The 24,255-nt window shown below is 37.9% G+C and overlaps 1 protein-coding gene across 4 annotated transcripts in view; it reads left to right on the forward strand.

Annotated features, from left to right (window-relative positions):
• DGKH (diacylglycerol kinase eta) overlaps window positions 1-24,255 on the forward strand; it is a 167,328-nt gene that overhangs the window by 124,685 nt on the left and 18,388 nt on the right. For all 4 annotated transcript variants that reach the window (XM_052705559.1, XM_052705560.1, XM_052705561.1 and 1 more), the window contains 14 exons: window positions 428-527; window positions 2,516-2,792; window positions 3,241-3,369; window positions 5,749-5,883; window positions 6,946-7,063; window positions 7,953-8,063; window positions 8,200-8,296; window positions 11,095-11,202; window positions 13,602-13,715; window positions 14,005-14,139; window positions 15,099-15,265; window positions 17,355-17,460; window positions 19,496-19,588; window positions 23,873-23,992. In XM_052705559.1, coding sequence (XP_052561519.1) covers window positions 428-527; window positions 2,516-2,792; window positions 3,241-3,369; window positions 5,749-5,883; window positions 6,946-7,063; window positions 7,953-8,063; window positions 8,200-8,296; window positions 11,095-11,202; window positions 13,602-13,715; window positions 14,005-14,139; window positions 15,099-15,265; window positions 17,355-17,460; window positions 19,496-19,588; window positions 23,873-23,992 — 1,810 coding nt within the window. The remainder of the gene's footprint in view (window positions 1-427; window positions 528-2,515; window positions 2,793-3,240; window positions 3,370-5,748; window positions 5,884-6,945; window positions 7,064-7,952; window positions 8,064-8,199; window positions 8,297-11,094; window positions 11,203-13,601; window positions 13,716-14,004; window positions 14,140-15,098; window positions 15,266-17,354; window positions 17,461-19,495; window positions 19,589-23,872; window positions 23,993-24,255) is intronic.

A 24,255-nucleotide genomic window follows, 5' to 3' on the forward strand; every position in this document is an offset into this window, starting at 1 on the left:
GTAGTGCATGTTGAAAATGAAACCGCGGAATTTTATTTATTTATAAATAAAATATATATAAAAATATATTTACATATTTATAAATAATATATATATATTATTTACTCAAAACTCTAGATTGTATCTGTATCTTGTCAAATCTGTTTAGTTCATGTAAAATAAATTAATATTGGTCATGTTGATATAAGTTCTTAGAAATAAGATGCATGCAATGGCTTAAATGAAAGAAGAAAAAGAGAATGTTTTTTTTAATAGATTTTCACTTGAATTTTGCAAACCATGAAGAAAAATACCATTTGCAAAACTCATTTGGCAACAAAAATAGTGTGTGACAGTATGCATATAAATCACTTGCCATAAGAGTTTTTTATACAAAACATGTTTATTTTATTTTATTTTATTTCTCCTCTTTTCTATTATTACCAAGAATATTGTGTGAAACTGTAAAGGACTTTGTTGCCAAAATAGGGAAGACTTACGAAAAACCAGTGGAAAATGCAGATGAAGCTGATGCCATGGCCATTAAAGTAAGACTATGACTATTTTCTGGGTTAAGTTTTTTTCTTTTCTCTTTTCTTTTTCTTTCTTTTTATTTTTTTAAGTTTTTAGCACATGGGTGTTTAATTTTCAAATGGCTTCAGGATGCCCATTTTGGCTTCCATTTCATGCAATGACTTTCGAATTCTGCTCTTCTGAGTGCTTAGACCATCTTTGCACTGTGAGATCCCTACAAACTCTACACATTTTTTCCTTTGCAAAAGATAAAACACAGAATATACGTAGAGATTGAGTTAATTTGCATTAGTATTTATACTTTTGTCTGAAGGTGATCACTTTAGCTACAGGAAAACAATGAACTAGTGAGAGAGCATAATGGAAGAATGAAGGGAAGAGAAATTACAGCATTAAAAATAAAAGCTTAACAAACTGTAGAGGTCAAGTTGCAGAAACATTGAAAAAGACAGGAGGATTTTGTCTGACCAACAAAATTTCATGAACTGAAATTAAGTAAACAAAATTGTCAACAGTCCCAGAGTCCAAAGATTGACAAATTGCAATTACTTCATGATTCACGTTTCATTGAATCATTGAGTGGCTTAGTTTGGGGAGGACTTTAAAGATCATTTACTTCCAGCTCCCTTGCCATGGGCAGGGCTGCCACCTACCAGATCAGGCTGGTCATCCAACCCGACCTTGAATGCTTCCAGGGATGGGACATCTACAGCTTCTCTGGACAACCTGTGCTGGCACCTCACTGCCCTCTGAGTAAAAAACTTTCTAACATGTAACCTAAATCTTTTTGTTTCAAGCCATTCCCCCTTGTCCTATCACTAACAGACTGTGTAAAAACTCTTTCCTCCTCCTGCTTGTAAGTTCCCTTGAAGTACTGGAAGGCCATAATGAGGTCTTCCTGGACACTTCTCCAGACTAAACAAGCTCCACTCCCTCAGCCTTTCTTCACAGGAGAGATGTTCCAGCTCATGATAATCTTCCTGGCCCTCCTCTGGATCCTCTCCAACAGCTCTACATCCTTCCTTTCCTGGAGCCCCAGACCCGAATGCAGTGTTCTAAATGGGGCCTCACGAGAGCAGAGCAGAGGGGTACAGTCCCCTCCATCTCCTTGCTGATCACCACCCTTTGGATGCAGCCTGTTAGTCCTCCAAGCTGCAAGGCTTATGTCCAGCTTTTTTCACTGTTCCAGGGCAAAACAGCCCTGTTTCTATTAAACACAGCAATTTGCCTCTTTTCCAGTGTATCTAGAGAGGGCAACTGCTCGATTAGGGCAAAAGAGATGTTTGACAGTGCTTCCTCAGTGCCAATTCACTTGCTTAAATGTACAGCTGTCTTGTAAAAAATAACACCACGTGTTTTTAGTCTAATGGCTGACATGTCTCCATAGATTGTTCCTCTGAATTGGGATGCTGACTGCCCATCATTAATTATACTGTGTGGTGTGGACAAATCTGGTAGCCCTGCCTATGTTGCTGACCGTCAGAAGAAGAGTAGGATCTAATCTATACAGTAGAATAGTAGAATGGCTTTAGTTGAAAGGGACATCATGAATCATCCAGTTGCAACCCCTTGCTATGTGCAGTGCCAGCCACCAGATCAGACTGCCCAGGGTCCCATCCAGCCTGGCCTTGAGTGCCTCCAGGAATGGGGCATCCAAAGCTTCTCTGGGCAAGTATCCTACTTAAATGGCAGGCTGAGTTTAGCACTATGTGTTGTTTTAGTCAGAATGTAGCTTTTTTTGTTTATAGTTGCTTCAAGCAAGTTGAATGTTGCAGGGTCTGTCTCCCAACAGTCCGTGCAAACCTACTCATAATCTGATAGTACAAAACGTTGAACCCATTTTTAGATTTTACATCGATAATTTCATAGAGATCTAGGCACAATTTTAGTTCATACCACATGGAGAACATAGATATCTCTCTCTAATATCATGCTTAATTTCCTCAAGATGTCCACCTTCGTTGCTTTTTAGCGTATGTGTATTCTTTCCCCCTTTTCTTAGTGTTCAGAGCTAAATGAAAAGCTCGACCTGTTGCTCCAAGCGCTTCACACAGAAGCCCAGGCTGCTCCTATTCTCCCAGGCGTCACTCCCCCCATTGTTGAAGAAGAAGGAGAGGAGTTTTCAAGTGAGGAATCCCTGTCTGAAAGTAAAGAGCAATTAGTGGAATGTGTTGCAAAGTCTTCCACCCAGAAACTCTTCAAACCAAGAGAACAGTTGATGCTCCGGGCAAACAGCTTAAAGAAGGCTGTGAGGCAGATCATTGAACAAGCAGAAAAAGGTGCACATTCATCTTTACTGATAAGGATGCTTTTTTTTTCCTTAAAGCTAGCATAAATTTTAATATTGAAGCTTGAAATTTTTATTCTTACATGCATATGCTTATTGTGAGCTTCAAGGACAAGAAATGCAGCATGTTTAGAAGTTGATGATGGTCTGTTGTATATATGAATACATGTTTATGCATGTGTGTGCGTGTATACATGTCTTTTGTAATTATTAACCTTCAGAAAATGGCAGTTTCTGATGGAATTATATCAATGGGCAAAGGATTGCTATAGAATCATTTTCACTGGAGAGGCAAAATAGAAATCTCTTGTTAATATTTTTTAACTTGCAGCTACAGGAAAAAAAAAGCCTAATGCTAGATTTCTGTTTATGTGTATTTTTGGTAGAGATCTTTAAAGTTTTTCTTATTTTTATTTTATTTTATTTTTTGAAATAAGCAGTTGTGGATGAGCAAAATGCTCATAGTGAAGAACAAGTGAACCAGTCCCCTGTAGAATACAGCAAGGAGTTGGATGAATCCAAAGAAGAGGAAAAAGAGGAAGATACAAAGGAATATGAATCCCAGACAAGTGAGTAAAATAGTAATAAAATCATTTTAAAGTGTGCAGTCTTCCTACATAGTTGGTTGCACAGTTAAATAAGGTTTGATTATTTGCATTGTTTTTATTACTCTCTGAGAAACATCTTCTTTGTCTATGTTTCCTTTTGGCTATTCAAGTGTTTGTTTACTGCGTGTAAAGTAGTATTTATGGAATAGTATTGCCAACTTGTGTTCTGACACAGAATAGTACTAATTCACACATTCAAATGATAGAGTAAAATCTCTCCTCCAAGTGTCCATTACAAAATCTGGCAGCAAGTGGCTGCAGTGAAAGGTCTGTCTGTGAGAGACCCTCACTTTACCCTAAGACACAGCAAATCTTCACGAGATGCTGTCCTCCTGAGGTTCTGTTGGTGTCTCTGCCAGTGTTCCTGCTTTAGAAATGCACCATTAGATCCTTGGGACTTCTGTTGATTAAGGATCTCACACGTCTTTTTCTCCAGGAGTGGATATCAGACTTTGTGCAATGATTGTCTCTCCATTATCCCCTCTAACCATGAACCAACCTCTAACCCCTAGCCAACACAATGCATATTGGTTGTCCTGTTTCAGCAGTTCCAGCTCACAGAGGATGCTGGCACTAAGAATGACCTGGTCCTAATGCCACTGATGCAAAATAAAATTAAAACCCCTGGTTTCTTGGTAGTACAGTTTCTGTGCCTGTTGCAGAAATATGTTATTCTTCATCCATCTGAAATATGTGAAATAGAGTGCATATTAATGTTGTCAGTGGGAGATAGCTGCTTAGGGAGAAAGTATGAAACATGGATTCAATTATCTGCAATGAAACATCAGTTCTACTCATTAGGGCTCTGTTGTTTTTATCAGAGCATGAACAGCAAAAGTTTATCTTTATTGTAGTTATCCCCATGAGCCTCATCTGTCAAATAAAGAGCAGCTGTTCTGTTGATTTTCCTATTTAATGTAACTGCCTTGTTCCCAAGTACAGAGAGAACAGACTGCGTGAATAGCACTGTGAATTTTTCAGTAGTGTTAAGAAAAATATAAGTTAATTGTGTTCTAAATATCATATTTTACCCTCTGAGATTATTTCTGGTCACTTGATGAAGGTAATATTTTTCCATATGTTAATTAACTTCATTTAAGTATTTCATAACTCCTGTTAGATACAGCTTGCCGTTTCTGTTTCATTTTTTATCATTATAGTACAGTGTTTTATCATGCCCATATACAAATAGTTAGACTGCATTACTGACCTTCTTGGCCACCTGAGCACACTGACTCCTGTTTTTATCATATCTTCACTTTCCCCTTGATTTTCTTCCCGTTCTTTTTCCTGGACTGTTACTTGCCTTTGTCACCAACAATTTGACCAGCTGCCAAATTTACATGTTGCAAGATTTTCTTCATCTATATTCTGTAAAATTTTTAACACATAAATGTCTTCAATTATTTGGAGAATTCCTGCTATTTGTGAAAAAGAAATGATGGCAAACTGATCTCCTTTGTGATCTCTGTAACTGCAGAAGATAACATCTGAATGTGGCTTTTCCGCCCCTTGCAGTTTTCAGTTTGGTTGTAGATAAAGATATCAAAGTTTTGGTTGATGTTTTCAGAAACCTGATGCAGGAAGGAGGTCAATGTTAGCTGCTTAAAGCAAGGATTATTGCTGTTCATCAGGTGGCTTAATTTCAGCCTGGGTTTTATAATAGCTATCTATAACAGAATTACTATAAATATGTAATATCTTGGTTTCTCTTATATTATATTTAATATATAATATGGGTATATTTATAAGTAAATGCATGTGAAATTTAAGTTCAAATTCATATTAATTCATTGACATTTATCCTTTAATAATAATAATTGATTTTTTTTTCTTTCCGAAGTCTGCATTTTTGTTAAACTTGGTCATAGAATCACAGAATGGCCTGGGTTGAAAAAGTCCACAATGCTCATCCAGTTCCAACCCCCTGCTATGTGCAGGGTCACCAGCCACCAGACCAGGCTGCCCAGAGCCACATCCAGCCTGGCCTTGAATGCCTGCAGGGATGGGGCATCCACAGCCTCCTTGGGCAACCTGTTCCAGTGCTTCACCACCCTCTGAGTGAAAAACTTCCTCCTAATATCTAACCTAAAGCTCCCCTGTCTCAGTTTAAAACTATTCCTCCTTGTCCTATCACTATCCACCCATGTAAACAGTCGTACCCTCTCCTGTTCTGAGTTTTCTTCCTGGTATTTAGAAGCAAAAATATTGTGTGAGAGACAAGGAAGTTTCTCACTGAAGCATAGCAGATAAATGCTTTTGAATTACTTTCAAGGCTTTAAAAACAGTGTGTTTACCACAATTGCTCTAGTAAGTTCTCTTTCTTTTACCTCTGAACAGGTAAAACTGCACCAAGATCTCCTGATCGACGTACAAGTCGAGGTATCCATTCTCAGACAGGCTCTTTCTCTGCTCCAGCTTTGGCTGCCAGCAAAGAGAACCTCCCTGTCCTTAACACTAGGATTATCTGCCCAGGTAATTGTGATTTTAAAATCTGGTGTTCCTCACTCTGTGTTAATATTGCCTACTGTTCTCCTTCTTGCTGTCAAATAATACTTCACGCCTGGTGCTCTACGTGGAAATAGAACCCTCCAAATTCATCTGAACTGACAAACACTCCTTCGTGTTGTATCGTTTAGTAGGAAGTGCAAAGGAATGTAGGATACTCCTGGTCATTCGGCACAACACCAGATGTAGCAGAAGTGTTGTATTTGATTCTGAATGATGAAAAATTGGAATGCAGGATCTTCCATCATTCATCTTAAGGGTCTGATCTCCTGCACAGCTGAAACAAATCTGTTCCTACCCGAATGCAATTAATAGTAGGGGGCACCAATAAATCACTGTTTTAACTAACTTAATTAATGCATTTAATGAATGATGGATATGAGCTCACATTTTTCTTCAGGTCAATTTAAGCAAAAGCTTTTAGAAAGTATTTCCCTCTATTTATTTGCATTGCATAGTATTTTGTGTTGTGCTCAGTGATCAAAGTAGGCATAGAGAGGTCATCAAGTCTTCAGGAGCCTCTCACTCAGCTTATGCTTACCAAGCTAAACATGTAAGCATTCACTGAAGCATACTTGCTGGTTCCAGAACCAACCACATGAATGTTGATCTTACGACAGTTGCCTTCCAAAGGACAGGACAAAAAGGAAATTGTGATGAGTTTGGGGATGAAAATTAGACTGAGTGAAAACTAATGATATTTCTCAGTGTTAGATGGATGATTTGGTTGTATGCCAAGCATTCAATGTTGGCCTGAAATCTTGGATTTTCTCTTTTATCTTTTTCAATGGTGGTACCTGAAGATTTAGCCAAACCTCAGCATAACTGACTTTCTGTTCAAGACAACTAGAATCCTGAAAAGATAATCAATATAGATAAAAATTAAGATAGAATCTTAACCCCTCTGTACAAGGATTTGATGAATATTTTGTCTCAGAATTATATCGCATTATGACAACGTATGTTTCTCTATTTAATAAATCAAAATTGTTTAGCTATTTTCTTGATATTTATATTTCTTTTTATCAGGTTTAAGGGCTGGCCTAGCTGCTTCTATTGCAGGAAGTTCAATTATTAGCAAAATGTTATTGGCTAACATTGATCCATTTGGTGCTACACCATTTATTGACCCGGATCCAGATTCATTGTAAGCAATCTTTTTTTTCTTCAAAATTTACTGTTTCACTTTACTTAGCATCACTTAAACCTTTTAGCTTGTCGTAATTTGTTTTTTTCACTATGAAATTCTGTTTTGCTATCTATTTTCTGTAGACCTGAAGGTCTGAAAACATGCTGGATTGTGCCATTGTGCCCTTAGTTATGAGTAGCCCAGGATTGTCTTGTAACAGCAGAAATAATGGATAACATTTGCTCACTTACTCCTTGCACGGTCTCTGAGAGAACAGGAACATCAGTACAGCAGAAATGGATTCTCTTGCCTAAACTGCTGGTCTGCGCACAAGCTCTGCTGCCAGCAAAACACTGAAGTAGGGCCTTGGGGTGGAGGAAGAAGTGCCTGCCTAAGGGTTGGGACAGTAAGGCAGGAATTTTGTGTCCTAAATTGTCTCTGCTTCCCAGAATTGGATGTAGCACTGACAGAGCCTTACGGATGGCATCTGAGCTGTGGGCTGTGGCTCCGCATGGAAAATCTAAAACAAAGCACTGCTGTGCCAGTACCACCAGCATGTCTAAATGCAGCCTTGGTGCTCAGCCCACTTTGGCGCTGCTGCCTCAGAGCTGTGTACAAGGCAGATCTTTCCTCCTATTCCACTGTTATTTTGGGTTTGGTGAAGATACTGGGGTATGTTACAGTTTCTTCTTTCTCTTACCAGAAGCTAATTGCACTTGCAAAGGAGGCAGCAGCCAATCTGTCTCTTTGACAACCATTAGGCTCCCTTGGGGAGGTTCAGAGGAACTGTTGTGTGATGTATCCCTGTTGATGTGTCTGCTCTGATACCTTCCAGTGTTTTGGTCATAGTTCTGTGTGCTTGGGAACTGTAAAAATGTGCAACTAATTATCTCTTTTCTTCTAAAAGGGAGGGATATTCAGAAAAATGTGTCATGAACAACTATTTTGGAATTGGGTTAGATGCAAAAATTTCACTTGAATTTAATAACAAGCGAGAAGAGCACCCTGAAAAATGCAGGTAATTGTCAGTAACAGAGCTGAGACATTTCTATACATTTCCTTATCTCTGTAATTGAGTTCTTTGTTTTTTCCTTTCTCCTACGAGTACAAGACATAATATGTGTATTTCAATTTGTTATTTTACCTTTTTGCAGAAGTCGGACAAAAAACATGATGTGGTATGGAGTTCTTGGCACAAAAGAGCTACTGCAGAGAACTTACAAGAACTTAGAACAAAAAGTTCAACTTGAGGTAATTTTTTGTTCGTAGGTAGAATGATCTTTTTTTTTTTCCTTCTGCAACATGTAGTGATGAATCTGATTCCCCTTGAAAACTTCCAGAGTTCCTGCGTCAGCCCAGGCTTGTAAAATCCTTCCTTCAAACACACTGTCTAAAAACATTCTATGTAAGAGGCAATTCCCCAGATGATTTATTGGATTTAAATGTCAGTATTTAAATATCTCTAGGTATCTGGTTTCATGTTTGTTGTAAATGCTTTTTAAAAAACGTTTAAAATGTGTTGCACAGGTAATACATACATAATAAAGGATGTTTTTTAATGTGCACTGCCTTAGGTTGAGAGGTCGGGTTTTAAGGACAATAACAGAAGGGTGCATACACTAAACAGAAGGAAAAGTTTGCCAAATTTTAATGCTTCAGGTTCATTTTAAACTATCTGACAGCTTGATTACACATATAGAGAGAGCACACAGATGGCCTTAGGAAAAAAAATCCTGACAGAAGAGGAAAGATTCCGAGTGAGCATCACAAGAAGCACAGCTACACCTACAGAGACTTTCTCAAATAGGTGTTTGTGGTAACCACACAGAGCAAGAGAAAGGTATTATCACAGCAACAACAAATGAGGTATAAATTATCTGAACATCATTATTTTTTTAGGTTGTAGCACCAAATCTAAGTCTTATTCACAATCCCAGCACTTTACAGGAGATGATATAAATAGTCACCAAATGCACAGAATGGCTGTGGGACAGTCATGGTTGCGTTCACTCAAAGAATACTTAGGCTGGAGGTTGACAGAGAAAATAAGCAGTGTCTTTTTTTTCTTCATGCTAACTATTTTAAGTGGAATTTCATGATGTTTATATGGAGATAAACATCATAAATTTATGTTCTGTTATAACATATATCATTGTAAGTTCACAGAATCATTAAGGTTGGTGAAGATCTCCTAGATCATCCAGTCCAACCATCCACCTACCACCCATATTTCCCCAGAAAACCTCAGTACATCCCCATGTTTCTTGAACACCTAGGAACTCTTTCTCTCACTGAGCTTTAGGAGGATATTTTATGGTAGAGTCAGCTTGTTGTTACCTAACAATTGAATAATTATCAAGGAATTATGCAGTAGTTAGTGAATATAATGACAACCAGGAGCATTATATATGCTGCAGATAGAATTCTAATTTAACGATATTTGAATAAGATTCAAAAAGGCATTCATGTCTGACCTCTCCATAATTATTTTTGAATATATCTGCAAGTAAAACAGCAAGTAGAAAACTCACATCTATTATTGGCTTGCATAATATCAGCCTTATGTTAAAGCTTGTGATGAGGTGCTCAGCTTTGGAAAATTAAAAATATCAGTTTCAGGAATCGGAGGCAAACTTCTACTGCAGTACAAATGGCTATGCAGCATCTGTTAATATCAGAGCATATGTTGGCTACTGACACATTTTGATGGAAATGTTTAACTGTGTCTTGTTGCTGACATTAAAGCATGAAAAGAAAATGCTAATCATATTCTGGAAATATTCTGCATCTCTTTCTCCTCTTGATACAATTGCTGAAGATTTCCTCCTTATTTTCTAGGGATTTCTACTTCACTTGTATAATTCTATTTCCATGGCATTAGTAACTTGGTAATTTAGCAATCTTCTTTAAAAGAAACTTTACCTGCAAATTCATTATCTCCAAAGTGACACTGAATCCAGCATGTAGATTCTTAGATGTCCTGTTCACTTTAAATACACGCTGGTGGTGCTGCTGCAGGACAGCACTTGTAGCCAAAGATTTTTTCACTGTTAATGTCCTCTGATCACAAGTAAAGTGAGATTGACCTGACAGACATGATTCTGTGATTATATTGTGTAGTCCTTGTTGTTGCTTTTGATTTTTAGAGGATAAAGAGGACCAACCTTTTACCTGCAACCCCTCGCCACCAAACTCCTGCACACAGCCAAGGTGACAAATCTGGAGTCAGTCCTAGATTTGTCTTTACACTTTTGGGAGGACAGTGAGTTATTTGTGCAGGAAGCCATGCATACAAGTCACAGAATCACAGAATCACAGAAACATCAAGGTTGGAAGAGACCTGCAAGACCAACCATCCACCTATCACCAATAGTTCTCACTAAACCATGTCTCTCAACACAACATCCAAATGTTCCTTGAACACCTCCAAGGTTGGTGACTCCACCACCTCCCTGGGCAGTCCATTCCAGTGCCTGGCCACTCTAAACAGTCCTAATGGTGTTCTCGTTTATCATGTTTATGGCCATGCCACAATGTGTTTTTTATATTTTACAATTTGTTTTGTGTTGGGTTTTGGGTTTTTTTTTTCCCCACTTAATGAGATTACCTAACCAACAAGCAAATTGCAATTTTGGCAGTGCAGATACTGGATGGGTGAATAAAGCTTTTGTAATGTCAGTGGGCATTACTGTCTTACCGTGTACACTCAAAGAATTAGCTTTCCTAATTGCACAGAGATTTGTAATCCTTGATAGACAGCACATGGTTAAAATGTATGAGAAATTTAGCAGTTAGGAGTGTTAAAATGCTGCTTGGAAGAATCATAGAACACCTCTGCTGTAGAGACTCATCATCTCTGCAAAAATTGTTTCTGAAATCGATGAGGAAAAGATTATTAGAGCTGCTCCGCAGTGTGGGTGGAATAGGCTGCTGTCAACCTATTAATGAGTCTGTCCTCTGTGACAGCTCTAGTGATTATTCATGTATTAAAACAGCCAACTGCTGTTACCACGTTATTTATGTACTGAATGAGCTTTTATCCATTACAGTGTGATGGACAGTACATCCCTCTTCCAAGCCTGCAGGGCATAGCTGTGCTAAACATTCCCAGCTATGCTGGTGGGACCAATTTCTGGGGAGGAACCAAGGAAGATGATGTGAGTAATATTGAACAGAAGTGACCTTCTAGGGAGTCTACTTGAGTTTAAACCATATTGTCTTATGTTTGATTTTTTAATTGAGAATACATATGCCATGACTTTGCATTGTCTTTTGTCATGTTCTGTTGTAAATGAGGTTTCTCAATGCATACATTCCTCTGTTACAGTCTAACAATGAGGAAAATGGGCAAAGATGATCACAGAGTTTATATCCAAATTTTCCTCCTCCTTTTCCAACAGCTTTCAGCTAATGGGTGGTCATTCAGAAGTGTGGACGGTACTTACTGATTGGTAATTAAGTGGGGATAGTAATCTGCTTTTTAAGTACTATTTTCATTGAGCTTTTTTCCCTTGTGCTTCAAATCTCTTAAGAGATGTTGCACTACTCAGATATCTGAATGTTTTCCAGTGTGAAGCAGTCTGACTGCTGCTCTGTGCTTCATGCCCAGTGCAGCCGTTGTAATTGCTAGCAGATTATCCCGATTCTGAATGTCCCAATTTACTGTGAGATCTGACTCCCCTAAAACTGTACTTGCAAATTAGAGCGTTTTAATATCAATAATCCAGGACTTTTTTTTTCACCAGAATGCTTTTGCTTTCTTGTGACTTACGATTCTCTGGTTAATACATACATAAAAGTCACACACACACACACACACACACAAAATGCTGAATGCGTTTCAATGTCCTTTTATTATTTTTGGTATGTGTCAGAGAATGGCAGTTACATTTATATTTGGCTATGGGTGTCTAATGTTTTGATATTCTTTGTGTTCACATTCATAGCCTTGAAGCATCTCTAATATCTACTCAGCTCCTATTCAGGAGATCTTGTTCTCTCTTGGCCGTTTCACTGAGAGAGATCTGTCCTAGCTTTCATACTGGCATACAGCAAGTGTGTATGTCTCAGAGCAGTTTTATTGATATTTGTGGTTGTCTGTTGCCAGAAAAGTGACATGTTTATTCTGGACAAAGTTAGGAACGTAATTCACTGCTTTTACTGCAGTCCTGAGTGACTGATGTCATTGATGGTGATGATCTGAAATGCTGCCAGTTCTGCTTAGCTGGACAAAAGGAAGATGTTGCCTTGATGGCTGTGACTCCAGGCTCAGTACAGTTGCGTTTTCATTCTTTGACACTTGTCTGTTCTAGACTTACTTCAGTGCCATCCTGGGATGCTCTGAGGACAGTCGACACCTGGATGGGGTACTAAATGATGGCAACTGTGCAGCCTTTTGCCTGAGAGGATTTCCTCAGTCCCTAGGCCAAAGCCACATCACTGCACTGGGGTGAAGACTCCCATTGGAGAGGGGAGCAATAGGGACCAAAGTTCTTCCTTGTTTCCCAACCTCACCCTCCCTAAGACATTGCTGCAGTGATTAGATGGTTTGTTCAGTCCTGGATCTTCATTCTCTTATTCTTCACCTCCAGGAAATCCACTTCCAAGGGGCGAAACCTGACTAGTTTTGGCTTTGGGCTCCTTTTGAGGGTTTTCTCTTGTATGGCTTCTGGTGTCATCAAAGCAGCTTACTTTGCACATGGTGCCAATTAAGTTTGCCTGAGTGCCATTCAGAAATGGTCTCTTTACCCCCTGTAATCTTACTGGAGTCATATCTGCTCATTTTTCTCCCTTGTTGCTCCCAGTTCCATGTCAATATGAAATGCTCAATCTTCAGGTGCCTTAGGGGTAGGGTTAGACCCTATCTCTCTTGAATGAGTTGAACTCCAGCCTGGGATACACGTCTGAGTTTTGCTGCAGGACACCAGCTGCCAGTGACACACACTTGGCTTTGTGCACTTTTGCTAACTCATGGAAATTCAAAGCCTTGACTGGATCAGGATGTTTGTTCCACGCAAAAGCAGTTTTCACTTTTACTGCAGATAATTATTTACACTGAAAACAAGATTCTTCTCGCTATTAAAGCAGCATTTATCAAAGCTGAGAGTGGGCTCAGACACTGGTTTCCAGAGAATACAGAATATAGGAAGATAAGCATTTCTGAGGAAAAAAACCCACACTATTACTCATCTCAACTTCAAGAACCTCTTAGATATTAAATACCTTAGCTGAGTGGAGGTTTGAACTAGCCCTTCATCTTGTGTTGAAAAACATTCCTTAGTCTGCATACTGAACTGTGCCACCTTTTATATCTAGGGATATCATTCAGATACTTGAAATGTTGTTGTCATTGCTTTTTGAAGATAGTAGTTGCCTTCTGTCGATGATATTTCACTCGTATGGCATTTGTAGGGATGGTATAGTTATTTTAAGACATTTAAATGAATGTTGAAATTGAATCTGTAAGTGAACCTGCAGAAAAGAAGGCTGAGTTTGTTTATCATTTAACATGCACTGGGTTAACCATGGAAAACGGAATATTTTCTTTTCCTTTCAGATATTTGGGGCCCCATCTTTTGATGATAAAATCCTAGAAGTTGTGGCCGTATTTGGTAGCATGCAGATGGCAGTTTCAAGAGTTATCAAACTGCAGCACCACCGGATAGCTCAGGTCTGTTTCTTGCTTGAAAGGACATGGTATAGTTGTCATCAGTTTGGGATGCTGAAGTGTGGGGGTACTCTAGATGACCACTGCCCCACGCATTAATAAAGCACTGAAAGTGTTTTAATTTTAGTGGATAACAAATCGTCTTAAATGATGGATGAAGTATGAAAGTGCTACACCCTTGAGCCCAATCTGGAGAGATGCCACAGCTCCTCATAATCAACATATTTCAGGTGGCCTGTCAGCTTGATTAATATTTATGGCTCAGTAAAATAACGTGTTTGTTCTTTTCCAGTGTCGGTCAGTGAAGATCACCATACTTGGTGATGAAGGGGTTCCAGTGCAAGTCGATGGAGAGGCATGGATCCAGCCCCCAGGAGTTATTAAAATTGTACATAAAAACAGAGCTCAGATGCTAACACGAGACAGAGTATGTGACAGAAAGTGTGTTACGATGCACCTTTGCTAATATTATTTTCCACAGTAATTTGATTTATTTATAACAGGAAAAAACAGTGCTTAAAAGAATGTTTTGTAACAATTTATGTAACATATAATTACTTGTAGTTGTGTCACTTCCATAATAAGCTAGATAATCATTCTTTTGTATGAGTGACACAGCTCTCTGTTGGTCTTTATCAGTTATGTTAGTGCTATTCCTGTGTTCTTATTAATACATACTAAGAAGAATGGTCAAAATTTCATATATTTTCATTTTGAGGCCCTAGGTATATGGACAATCACATATTAGAAGTTTAGCAAATTGCAGAAATAGCAGCGTTCTATAATGTCTGTTTTCCATGATAGCTTTTCAGATTTCTCTCCAGTCTCTCTGTCCTGCTAACCCTGCATCCTATATGACAGTTCAGAAAGAAGGGACACGAGTCCCTAGTCACAAAGCCACTAAAGTTCATACTTATCTAAGATTACCATGCTAAAGGCTTAGCTGTCCCTCAGTTCTCTGTCCTCTACCTGAATCTTGAATTTAGTGTGGAATTAATGGCATTGGAACTGTATTCCAACTATTATTAGAATTATTAAAATGTATTCTTAAAATGTTAACAATTTTTCTTTAGGTTTGAACCTTGCTTTTCTTTCAGATCTGATCTTACTGTCCTCACAAAATGAAATTGTATAATTAGGGCCTTTGCATTCTTACAACTTTTGAAGGGACTTGTTGAGGGCATGAGAGGGAGAGAGGAAGAGAGAGAAGTGACACTTTCAGGAGTGACTCATTCTCTGTACTAAGTTTAAAAAAGAAAAGTAATTTAAGGATTTAGAGAGCTTATATTATTTATATAAAATTATGTGCAATTCCACATGCTTTTACGTCTATAAACAAAAGTGCTGCAAATGCTGTGAACTGAATGTGTAATTTGTTTTGATCAGGCCTTTGAAAACACCCTGAAGTCTTGGGAAGACAAACAAAAGTACGATTCCTGCAAATCTGTCATTCGATCTCCCTTATACCCTCAACAGGCTGTTGAGTTGGCTACAGAAGAAGAAGTCACACAGGTCCAGCTGTGCTCACAAGCTGCAGAAGAACTTATTACAAGGTACACTAAAATAAGAAAACTCAATTTGGCAACCTGTATACCGAGATTGAATCATTCATACAAGTGCATGTGTAGACTTCGTAGTGTGTATTTTATTGTTATTTTGTTGTTTTTTGAGGCTCAACTGGTTTGTGTATGTAAGTGGTCAGAATTATCAGTCTCTAGAGAACTGACTTTTTAAAGGAGCAGTAGATACAGATACCTGAAAAGCTTCTTTACGGAGAGACTTTTGATTGAAGCATCTCATGTTAATCAAAAGCAAAAATGTATTTACTGGGAAAAAGAAAACCCTGAAAATCAACATTAGAAGTGAATAATGTGAATGCACCCATCTTATCTAGTAACGCCGTGTTACCTTGATAGTCAATTAACTGGTATTTATAGAACTTTATACATCTGATTTACTTTTTTGATGCACATTTTACAAGAGGAGCCTTTGTCCTGGAATATTTCTCCATTGGTTATAGAGGGAATCTTGGCTATAACAGGTATAGGCATTTACATTCCTGATAATTCATACTGTGGACAGATCAATCTCAGGTGTTTGACTCTGTGTTTTTTTTAAATAACATAAAATATTTTCCTGTTCCAGCAGCTTCTGACCAGCCAAACATTTTCTTCTGTTGACTTTTTATTCCACCATTACTTCTTCCTCATCCACTTTTATTTCTCCTTCAAGTCCATTTATTCACATTTTATTAAATATAAGCACTTTTCAATAAACATGAAAGTTCTTGTAAAATATTTTACAAGTAAACAATTAACGCACTAATATTCAAGGAGCCCAAGTTGCCATATCTTCATACCTTTTTGCATTTATCCACTCATTCATAGTTATTGTAGCTTTTCATTTCATTCTTAATACTCAAAATCCTTATCCCTGTGACCTTAAGTGAAGTGTTTAACTTCAATAATATGACTGAACCAATCTAGAATCATAGAGTGGCCTGGGTTGAAAAGGACCACAATGATAACCTTGTTTCAACCCCCTGCTGAGTGCAGGGTCACCAACCAGCAGACCAGGCTGCCCAGAGCCACATCCAGCCTGGCCTTGAATGCCTCCAGGGATGGGGCATCCACAGCCTCCTTGGGCAACCTGTTCCAGTGCATCACCACCCTCTGGGTGAAAAACTTCCTCCTAATATCTAATCTAAACTTCCCCTATCTCAGTTTATTTGTATATATGGGTTGAGGTGATGATGAGCTACTGGTACAGAACTGATCCATTGCCTTACTTGTTTTCAAGAACTGCTTGTTTCAGAAGGTATTTTAATAAAGAAGATGCAACAATTTTCACATAAAAACTTATTTAAAAAACAATTTAATTGAAACGTTTTATGAAGCTGCTGTTAAATTCATCATAATGATAATCTGTCATAAGCATCAGAAGTGATTCTTGAAGTGCACTGGTAATATGAAAAAGTGCATACTCTTTCTGTGCTGTGCTGGTGACTTACATAGACATAGAAAAACAATGTAGATCACGGGTTTTCCAGCCTTCTGGCTTCTCTGGTCTGCAGTGAGTGAACAGGAATTGTCTAGAGCTGCATCTACTTAAGTTGCTCTGAAAGTAATGCTTCCTAATTAATTCCGTGGAAGCAACGGTAGATACAACAAAAAAGAGCAAATTGTCAGCCATGAAACACTCTTTTTCAACATAGTCACTGTGATTAGCTCTGCATTTTCACATGGTAAAAGCATGTAATGGAATACTGGTGGGTATTCTTTAAGAAGAATATTTAATGCTTTTTAAGATACCTTCAAATAAGTTCACTTAATAAGTGATGGTTTTCCTTTGCACTTTGTTTGAGTAAAGATCCCCACATTTCTGGGTACAATTTTTGCTATGTTGTAGCAGAATAAGTCTCCAGTCTTATGGATGTCATTTATATGAGATGCTGAGTTGCTTCAAGTGATACTTGCAATTGAACTTCTGTTACAGAGAACTGTATTTCTTAAGTATGTCATGACTTTTGTATGTTTTTTCCCATGATAATACTGCATACTGTTAAAAATTGCTCTTTAAGGGAGATAAGAAATATTTTTCTGTTTTGTTTTGTTTTGTTTTTTGTTTTGTTTTGTTTTTTAGAATCTGTGAAGCAGCAAAAATACATGGCCTCTTGGAGCAGGAGCTTGCTCATGCTGTTAATGCGTGTTCACATGCATTAAATAAAGCCAACCCAAGGTTTCCTGAGGTAAAGGAAGAACAGACGTTTACATTAAGTTTTTGTTATGTTTAAGTGAATGCATTACAAGTAAATATATGTGTGAAGTTGTGACATAGAATCAGTTTGTACTCCCAGTTGACATATTGCAACATGTTGGGTGATAGTTAATGACGTTTTTATAAACAAGGCTCATAAATATACTTACCATACTCAAGTTTAAAATGAAATTGCTTAACAGATGAATGGATGCTGTATCCTCTTTTTTTTTTTTTTGTCACTCCTTCTAAGGTGAAAGTGAACGGAGATACTCACAGATCACTCCTAAAGTATTGCCTCTCCTTTTTATTTCCATAGAAACTACATCAGATACAAACAGATACAATAACACTGTTTGATAGAGCAAATTCTCAGCTACAAAACACTGTTCTTTATCATGGTTACTACCAGTAGCTATGCATGCTGTGCTCATAACAGCCTGCACCAGCAGGGCTGACCCACTGCTGCCACTGCTGAAACACATCACCCACTGCCTCACTGTGCTCACATCCTATGTTAGGTCTTCATAAGCATTCTCCAAGCGTCAGTGAATGTTGATGGGCGCCATTTTTTCTTCTTGGAGGAATTCCATGGCACACCTTCGTTTCATGTCAGGCACCATTCTGTCAGACTGCTCCTCTGCTGCCATCTGTCACACGGCAAAAACATGCAATGGGATATTGGCAGGAAGGTTCAGCTCTACAGCCGTGCCACTGACATCCACCTCTGATTTTAGGGCTGATATAATGGAACAGGAAGCTTGGCAGTTGGAGCAGCCTTTGTACTTCCAGTTGTGAAGGTGCTGGATTGTGTAGCAGCTGGAAGTCTCAGCTCTGTGCATGAGTAGGGGAACAACTAATAGCTGATCAACTTGGTAGAAATCACGTTCAAAGATTCTGAAATTTCTTCATGTGAATGTGAATTGGAAAAATCCATCTACAAAAGAAGGCGAAGAGTTCCCTCCTGATCTATATGGCATCTTAGAAAGCAAAAGATATAGTTTCTGCGTTCATCATTATCCCACTCAGCTGATGTTCCCTTTTGTGAGTGCTGGATGTTCAAAAGGCACTTTGATGACTGAATATGTGGAACATCTGAGTTTTGTTGTGGTGGGGAAATACCCAAAAGGAAAGTTGGATTGGAGGCATAAAGAAAATATGTCTGTTGTCTTTAGGAAGCAGTGAAGAATTCAATCCATCTGTAGAGGAGATACACAGGGTGTTCATCCTGAAGTTGTGCAAGAGTGCATATTAGATCAAGCAAGGTGCTGTGCTAATATAGTTCTAAGCAGGAGTAAACCAGACTCATATCAGCAAAGAGCAAAAACAGTACGCAGAGTAAGCTGACATCTGCTTGCAGGCAATCATTTTGATGTGTCTCCAGACAATTAGAGGCATGATAAAGGCTCAACAAATTATATTACTACATACAGGTCAATTCTTGTGAATGTGTTCATAGAAATGTTCATGCTTTGTTGTTATTCAAATGTTATGCACAGAATGCAAAGGGAGCAGAGGGCTGAGTCTCCTTTACAATGGGCAATGCTGTTTTCAGGGGTTGGACCCAAAGATGAATAATTAGATAGAGTCTTTCTACAGAGTTTTAACTAACCTAAGCTTATTTATGGTAACTACGTTAGCTAACCTTTGGTTCTTAAAATATGCCTAGCAGCTAACTTATTCTAAGAATAAGGTGGGTGATTCAGATCGACAGTCCATTAAATGAGAACCACAACTTTTCTGCTGGCCTTTGCCATCCATGAAAATCATGAATTCATCTCACAGGGCCTGCTCACTGTCTCTTCAAGATTGTATAAGGTCATATTAAATAAAGTTGAGGAAAGACAGTAAATAGATAATACATTTTTCTTTTTTGTGATCTCAGTGCTGAAGAAGTTGTCACTGTAGCATTATAAATTGATATATTTCTCCTAGAAGAATACATGGTGAATGCAGTAAGCACAAAGTGCTTATTCTCAGTCCAACTAGCATCCCATCAAATAATTTTTATGCTTCTCATTCCCCAGAGCCTAACCAGAAACACTGCCATGGAGATAGCTGTCAACGTGAAGGCCTTACATAATGAAACTGAATCTCTGCTAGTAGGAAGAGTTCCTTTGGTAAGTTGACAAAATACATGATTTTATTCCCTCATACTTGGTGTGATTTGTTCTTTGATTTAGAATAGTAGCACAGAATTTATGATGTGCAGTAAGCAGCTCTGTAAGGCCAGGTTGAAGATTCTACACTGCATTTATGCCTGGAATCAGAATGAGTTATAAATTCTTGTCCAAGGTTAGTGTGCATCTTCCCTCACTCCAGATATCTATAACTCATTGCCTGGGCTGCCCTTTTTATTAGTCAGTGGAGAAAAATAATATCCCTGTTGAGCCTGAATTCGCCCCCTGTTGCCATAGAGGCATATCTTAGAAAAAGATAAATCATCTTCTGGAGGCTTAACATTTCAGAAAACTTCTATTATGTGACCACCTTCAGAGTTTAAATAGAGCCTGGAGTGAGAACTATTCAGACACATACATCCAACTTCTACAGATCTAATTTGGGCAAGTAAATCTCAACTTTATTTTAATATCTAGTAGGAATTATTTTGTAACCTCTAACTGGTAAGTATTCAAGAAACTTCTGATGATACTTACAGACTTTTCATCTTCTCCTTTGGCTAGTGTTTCTCTCCTTACAATGATGAAGGCTGCTTAGGAATTGTTGTACCTGCATGTATAATTAGAAAATACCTTTATCTGACATTATGAAAAGAAAAAAAGGGGTCGGGTTTTCTATGCTGGTCCAGTTTTAGAGTATCAATATACTCAATAGTAAAAGTTATATTTTCTTTGGATTCAGAAACAAATGTATTTAACTTACTGTTGAGTTTATTAGTTAAAAGGAATGTTTAAATTGGACTCAAGTAGACTATGAAACTTATTGGGGCAGGTTCAGATACCTTTTTACAAGTGAAAATGGTATAAGTCTGTTCTACAGTAAACACTTAAGTTCTAAGAATGGAATGGAGTAGAATAAGTAGAATAGAACAGAACAGTTCAGTTTGAAGGTTCCTACAAAGACCATTAAGTTCAACTACCTAACCACCTTTTTACCAGATATGTTGCCCTTCTCTAGAAACATTCAATTTATATCCTTTTTATATTGTTGGGCCCAGAACTGTACACAGGATTCAAGGTGAGACTGCACCAGTACTAAACGCAGTGAAAAAATCTCCTTCCTCGACTTTCTTGCGATGTTGTTTTTAAGGCATCCCAAAGGGCAGTTTGCTCTTTTAGCTGCCAGGGCACATTACTGGCTCATACTGAGCCTGCTGTCACCAACACACTGAGTTCCTTTCTGCTGAACTTCTCTCCAGCCTGTTGTCCAGCATTAAGCCATTTCAGGTCTTGAACCCTTCATTTTCCTTTATTGAGTTTCATGCCATCAATGATTTCCCAATGCTCCAATCTATCTAGATCCCTCTGCAAGGTCTCTTGTCCTTCGAGAGAGTAATGATCTGAGTGTGCATCTCAGGTTATAAAGACTGGGCTCATATGATCTATTTTATGAAGTTTTAGAAGGGAAAAAAAATTAATTAATTGGTTTTGTCCAAGGAAATTTAAGTGTATCTATTGTGGGTTTTTTTGTTTGTTAGTTTTTTGTTTTGTTAGGTTGTTAATATTAATCCCCCATTTCAGATTGAATGAGGAATCAATAGAGAAAAGTTTTTAGTTTTTAAAGCGGTTTGAGAAGAGGAATTAGATAAAAAGTTATAAGTTGGTATTGCAACACTAAGACTAAGTAACTTGCCGAGGTAGTCTAGAAATAGCATTACTATGGAAAGTTTTCAGTTGAAACATTACTTCTCAACATGTTGAGCTGTCCTATGTACAGGCTCTAAAATTTAATTTAATTGATTTATCCATCTACTGTTTTTACATACTGTAGTTCTGCTTCTCATTGTGGTCTGTGCATATGTCTTCGTGGGTCAAAGATATTTTTGTAATAAAAAATTGCTTGGAAGTTGTTTTCCTGAGATGTCTGTTGCACTCATTTGACAGCATTTATAGTTAGAATAGTACCCACAGTCCACAATATCAAGGCATTCTTGTAGCCTTATTGGCATTATTTTATAATTGCTGAGGCTACTTTAAACTATTAAATCACACTATTAAATCAGAGATATATGAAATGTAGGGTGTTTTCTTGAAGTGTCAGCTGCTACCTTCATACACAGTTCTCCAGTCTTTCTCCTGTGGCAAACATTGTTTCTGTAATTTTCTTCTTTTTTAATTTTATGCCTCTTCAATTTTCCCTCATTCCCCTCTCTAGCTGTAAATTGGTGCGTTTGTTACTTATATACTTGATAATTTTTTTCTTTGGTTGCCATTTACCAGCTCCAAGTCTTTCCATTATGGCTTCTGAAGAGAAATGTAAATACATATACAGTCTTTCACCTTCTATAAGATTAATAAATTGCATGGTATTAGCTAGGTAACACTGAATAGTGAATTAGCTAGAAAAAATTTGTGGAATATCCCAGATATTATGGCTGGAATACAGCTTGGAAAAAATGTAAAATGTTATTATGATTTTCTAGATATTTTCCAAACACACCATTTCAATTTTTACTTTTTACAAAAACATTTCCAATCTGAAACAGAGCACGATTTTCCCATATACTGAGGGAGAAGGATGGCAATATGCTTCATTTCAACTGAGTGAAATAATCTGAGCTCACTGAAATAAAATATTTTCATATGAGAAATTTTGTTTGGCTATAAAATTAAAAAATCCATTATTTTAAATGCTTCATTTGTAGTGTTAAATTTTATCTTAGATATAAAAATCTTTTTCTAGGTGTTGTAAGAGGAGAATTTACCCTAAATTTGCTGATTTGCTAGCTTTTGCCAGAAGTGTGCTATATGTTTCTATTGGTTTTATTTTTCAGGAGCAGCAATTGTAATGCATACACGTTCTTACCATCAGATGAGAGTTTTTTGTCCTCAAGCAAAATATTTTGCTTTGAAAATCAAGCAATTAGATAAGTGAGAAAGAAATGCTTGCTTCATTGATTTGTATAAAGATAAAAGACTGTTCAATTTGAAGAAATGGAAGGTTAAATAAAGATCAGAGTCTGTTTATGAGCACTGAATTCTTTCCCTAAATTCTGTTAGCCTTAGAAGAGAAAAAAACACCACAGCAGGATGGGGCTGATATTTCCAATATAGCTATACTAAATGGCAATACCTTTGTAGTCCCTACTCTGAAAAGTGTAATATGTGCCAACTACTGAAGCAAAGGAAAGAAGTTTCTGTTAGGTAAGATAAATGAATGCAGACTGCTAATTTATCACTGAACTCCTAAAAAGTCAAAATGTTTTTCCAGAGCTGGAGATTGAAGATTCTCTTATATATCACTTTTGAAAAATACATCAACCTGTATGTAACATCACTGCCCTTTTCAAAAGGATATTTTGAACTGCTTTGGGCCTGCTTTTACTTCAAAGTGAAAAACTGGTGTTCAGATTGCTTTATTAGTGATTCCGGGTGATTCAGGATTCATTTCCTTTCCTCATAATGGTGCTTTGCCAACACCATATAAGCCTGGAGCAGCTTTGACGTGGATGAGCTGTTTGCCTTACCTCTTCCTCACAGGTTTGACTCATGCAACAGCTGAAGAACGCAGCTTTTGGATGAGTGTGAGGTTCTCAAAGTGTTTGTTGATAGAGCCAAATTCCTGTAGGCCAGGAAGTCCCAAGCTTTTCACACTGTCACTACTTTTCCTCTTTGGTTTTTTACTGATAACTTTGGCTTTTTGTCTCCCCTCTGGGGCTGCAGTCCTGTCCCTTTTCCGTGTGTGATACCTTCTCCTGCCACCCTCAGCCAGCAGCAGTGGCTGTCACTCTGTCACGGGTTAAGAAGGCATAGTGCAGATAGATCTTTATCACCTCTTCAGAGATGGAGTGTCGTAGCTAAGGCACAAGATCACTCAGAGGGTGGTACACACTGGAACAGGTTGCCCAAGGAGGCTGTGGATGCCCCATCCCTAGAGGCATTCAAGGCCAGGCTGGATGTGGCTCTGGGCAGCCTGGTCTGGAGGTTGGTGACCCTGCACATAGCGGGAGGTTGAAATTAGATGATCATTGTGGTCCTTTTCGACCCAGATTGTGTGATGCTGTCCATTTCCTCTTATCTGTGACAAAGTGATCCATCATATTTTGCAAATAATAACTTGGGCCTACTACCATGTACTCAATTTTTCTACAGCCCTTTTCGTACGAAGACTTTTATTTCACTGTTTATTTGCATTGGTTTGTGTGTAGTAACAACATACCTAGCTTTAAATGTCATATATTAACAAAACTAAAAGTACTGTTTTTCTGGCCTGCTTATAAACAGCAGTTGGAAGCTCCCCATGAAGAGCTGTTGTCTGATGCTTTGCACAGCGTGGAAACAGAGTTGAGAAAACTTGCTGAGATACCTTGGCTTTATTATGTTTTTCAGCCAAATGATGATGAGGTGAGTTTGATTAATACTTCCTGTTTCTAATTGGAATTATTTTTCTGTCAAGAGGAAAGAGCAGATTAGACTCCTCATAATCTAGAGATGTAGTTTCAGTAATGATGCTGTCTGCTGTGAGCAAGTTTCTAAGCATAGGGCATATTTTTATTACATATTTCTCTCCCTCCTTGAAAATGTTTTGAATGGTTATTTTGGAAATGAAACGGGTATGGAAATAAATCCTGATATAATGCTTTACAGAAGTAAAATTTTGTCTTAGT

Source organism: Tympanuchus pallidicinctus, unplaced genomic scaffold, assembly GCF_026119805.1.
Source record: "Tympanuchus pallidicinctus isolate F22 unplaced genomic scaffold, pur_lepc_1.0 scaffold6, whole genome shotgun sequence".
Lineage (NCBI taxonomy): Eukaryota > Metazoa > Chordata > Aves > Galliformes > Phasianidae > Tympanuchus > Tympanuchus pallidicinctus.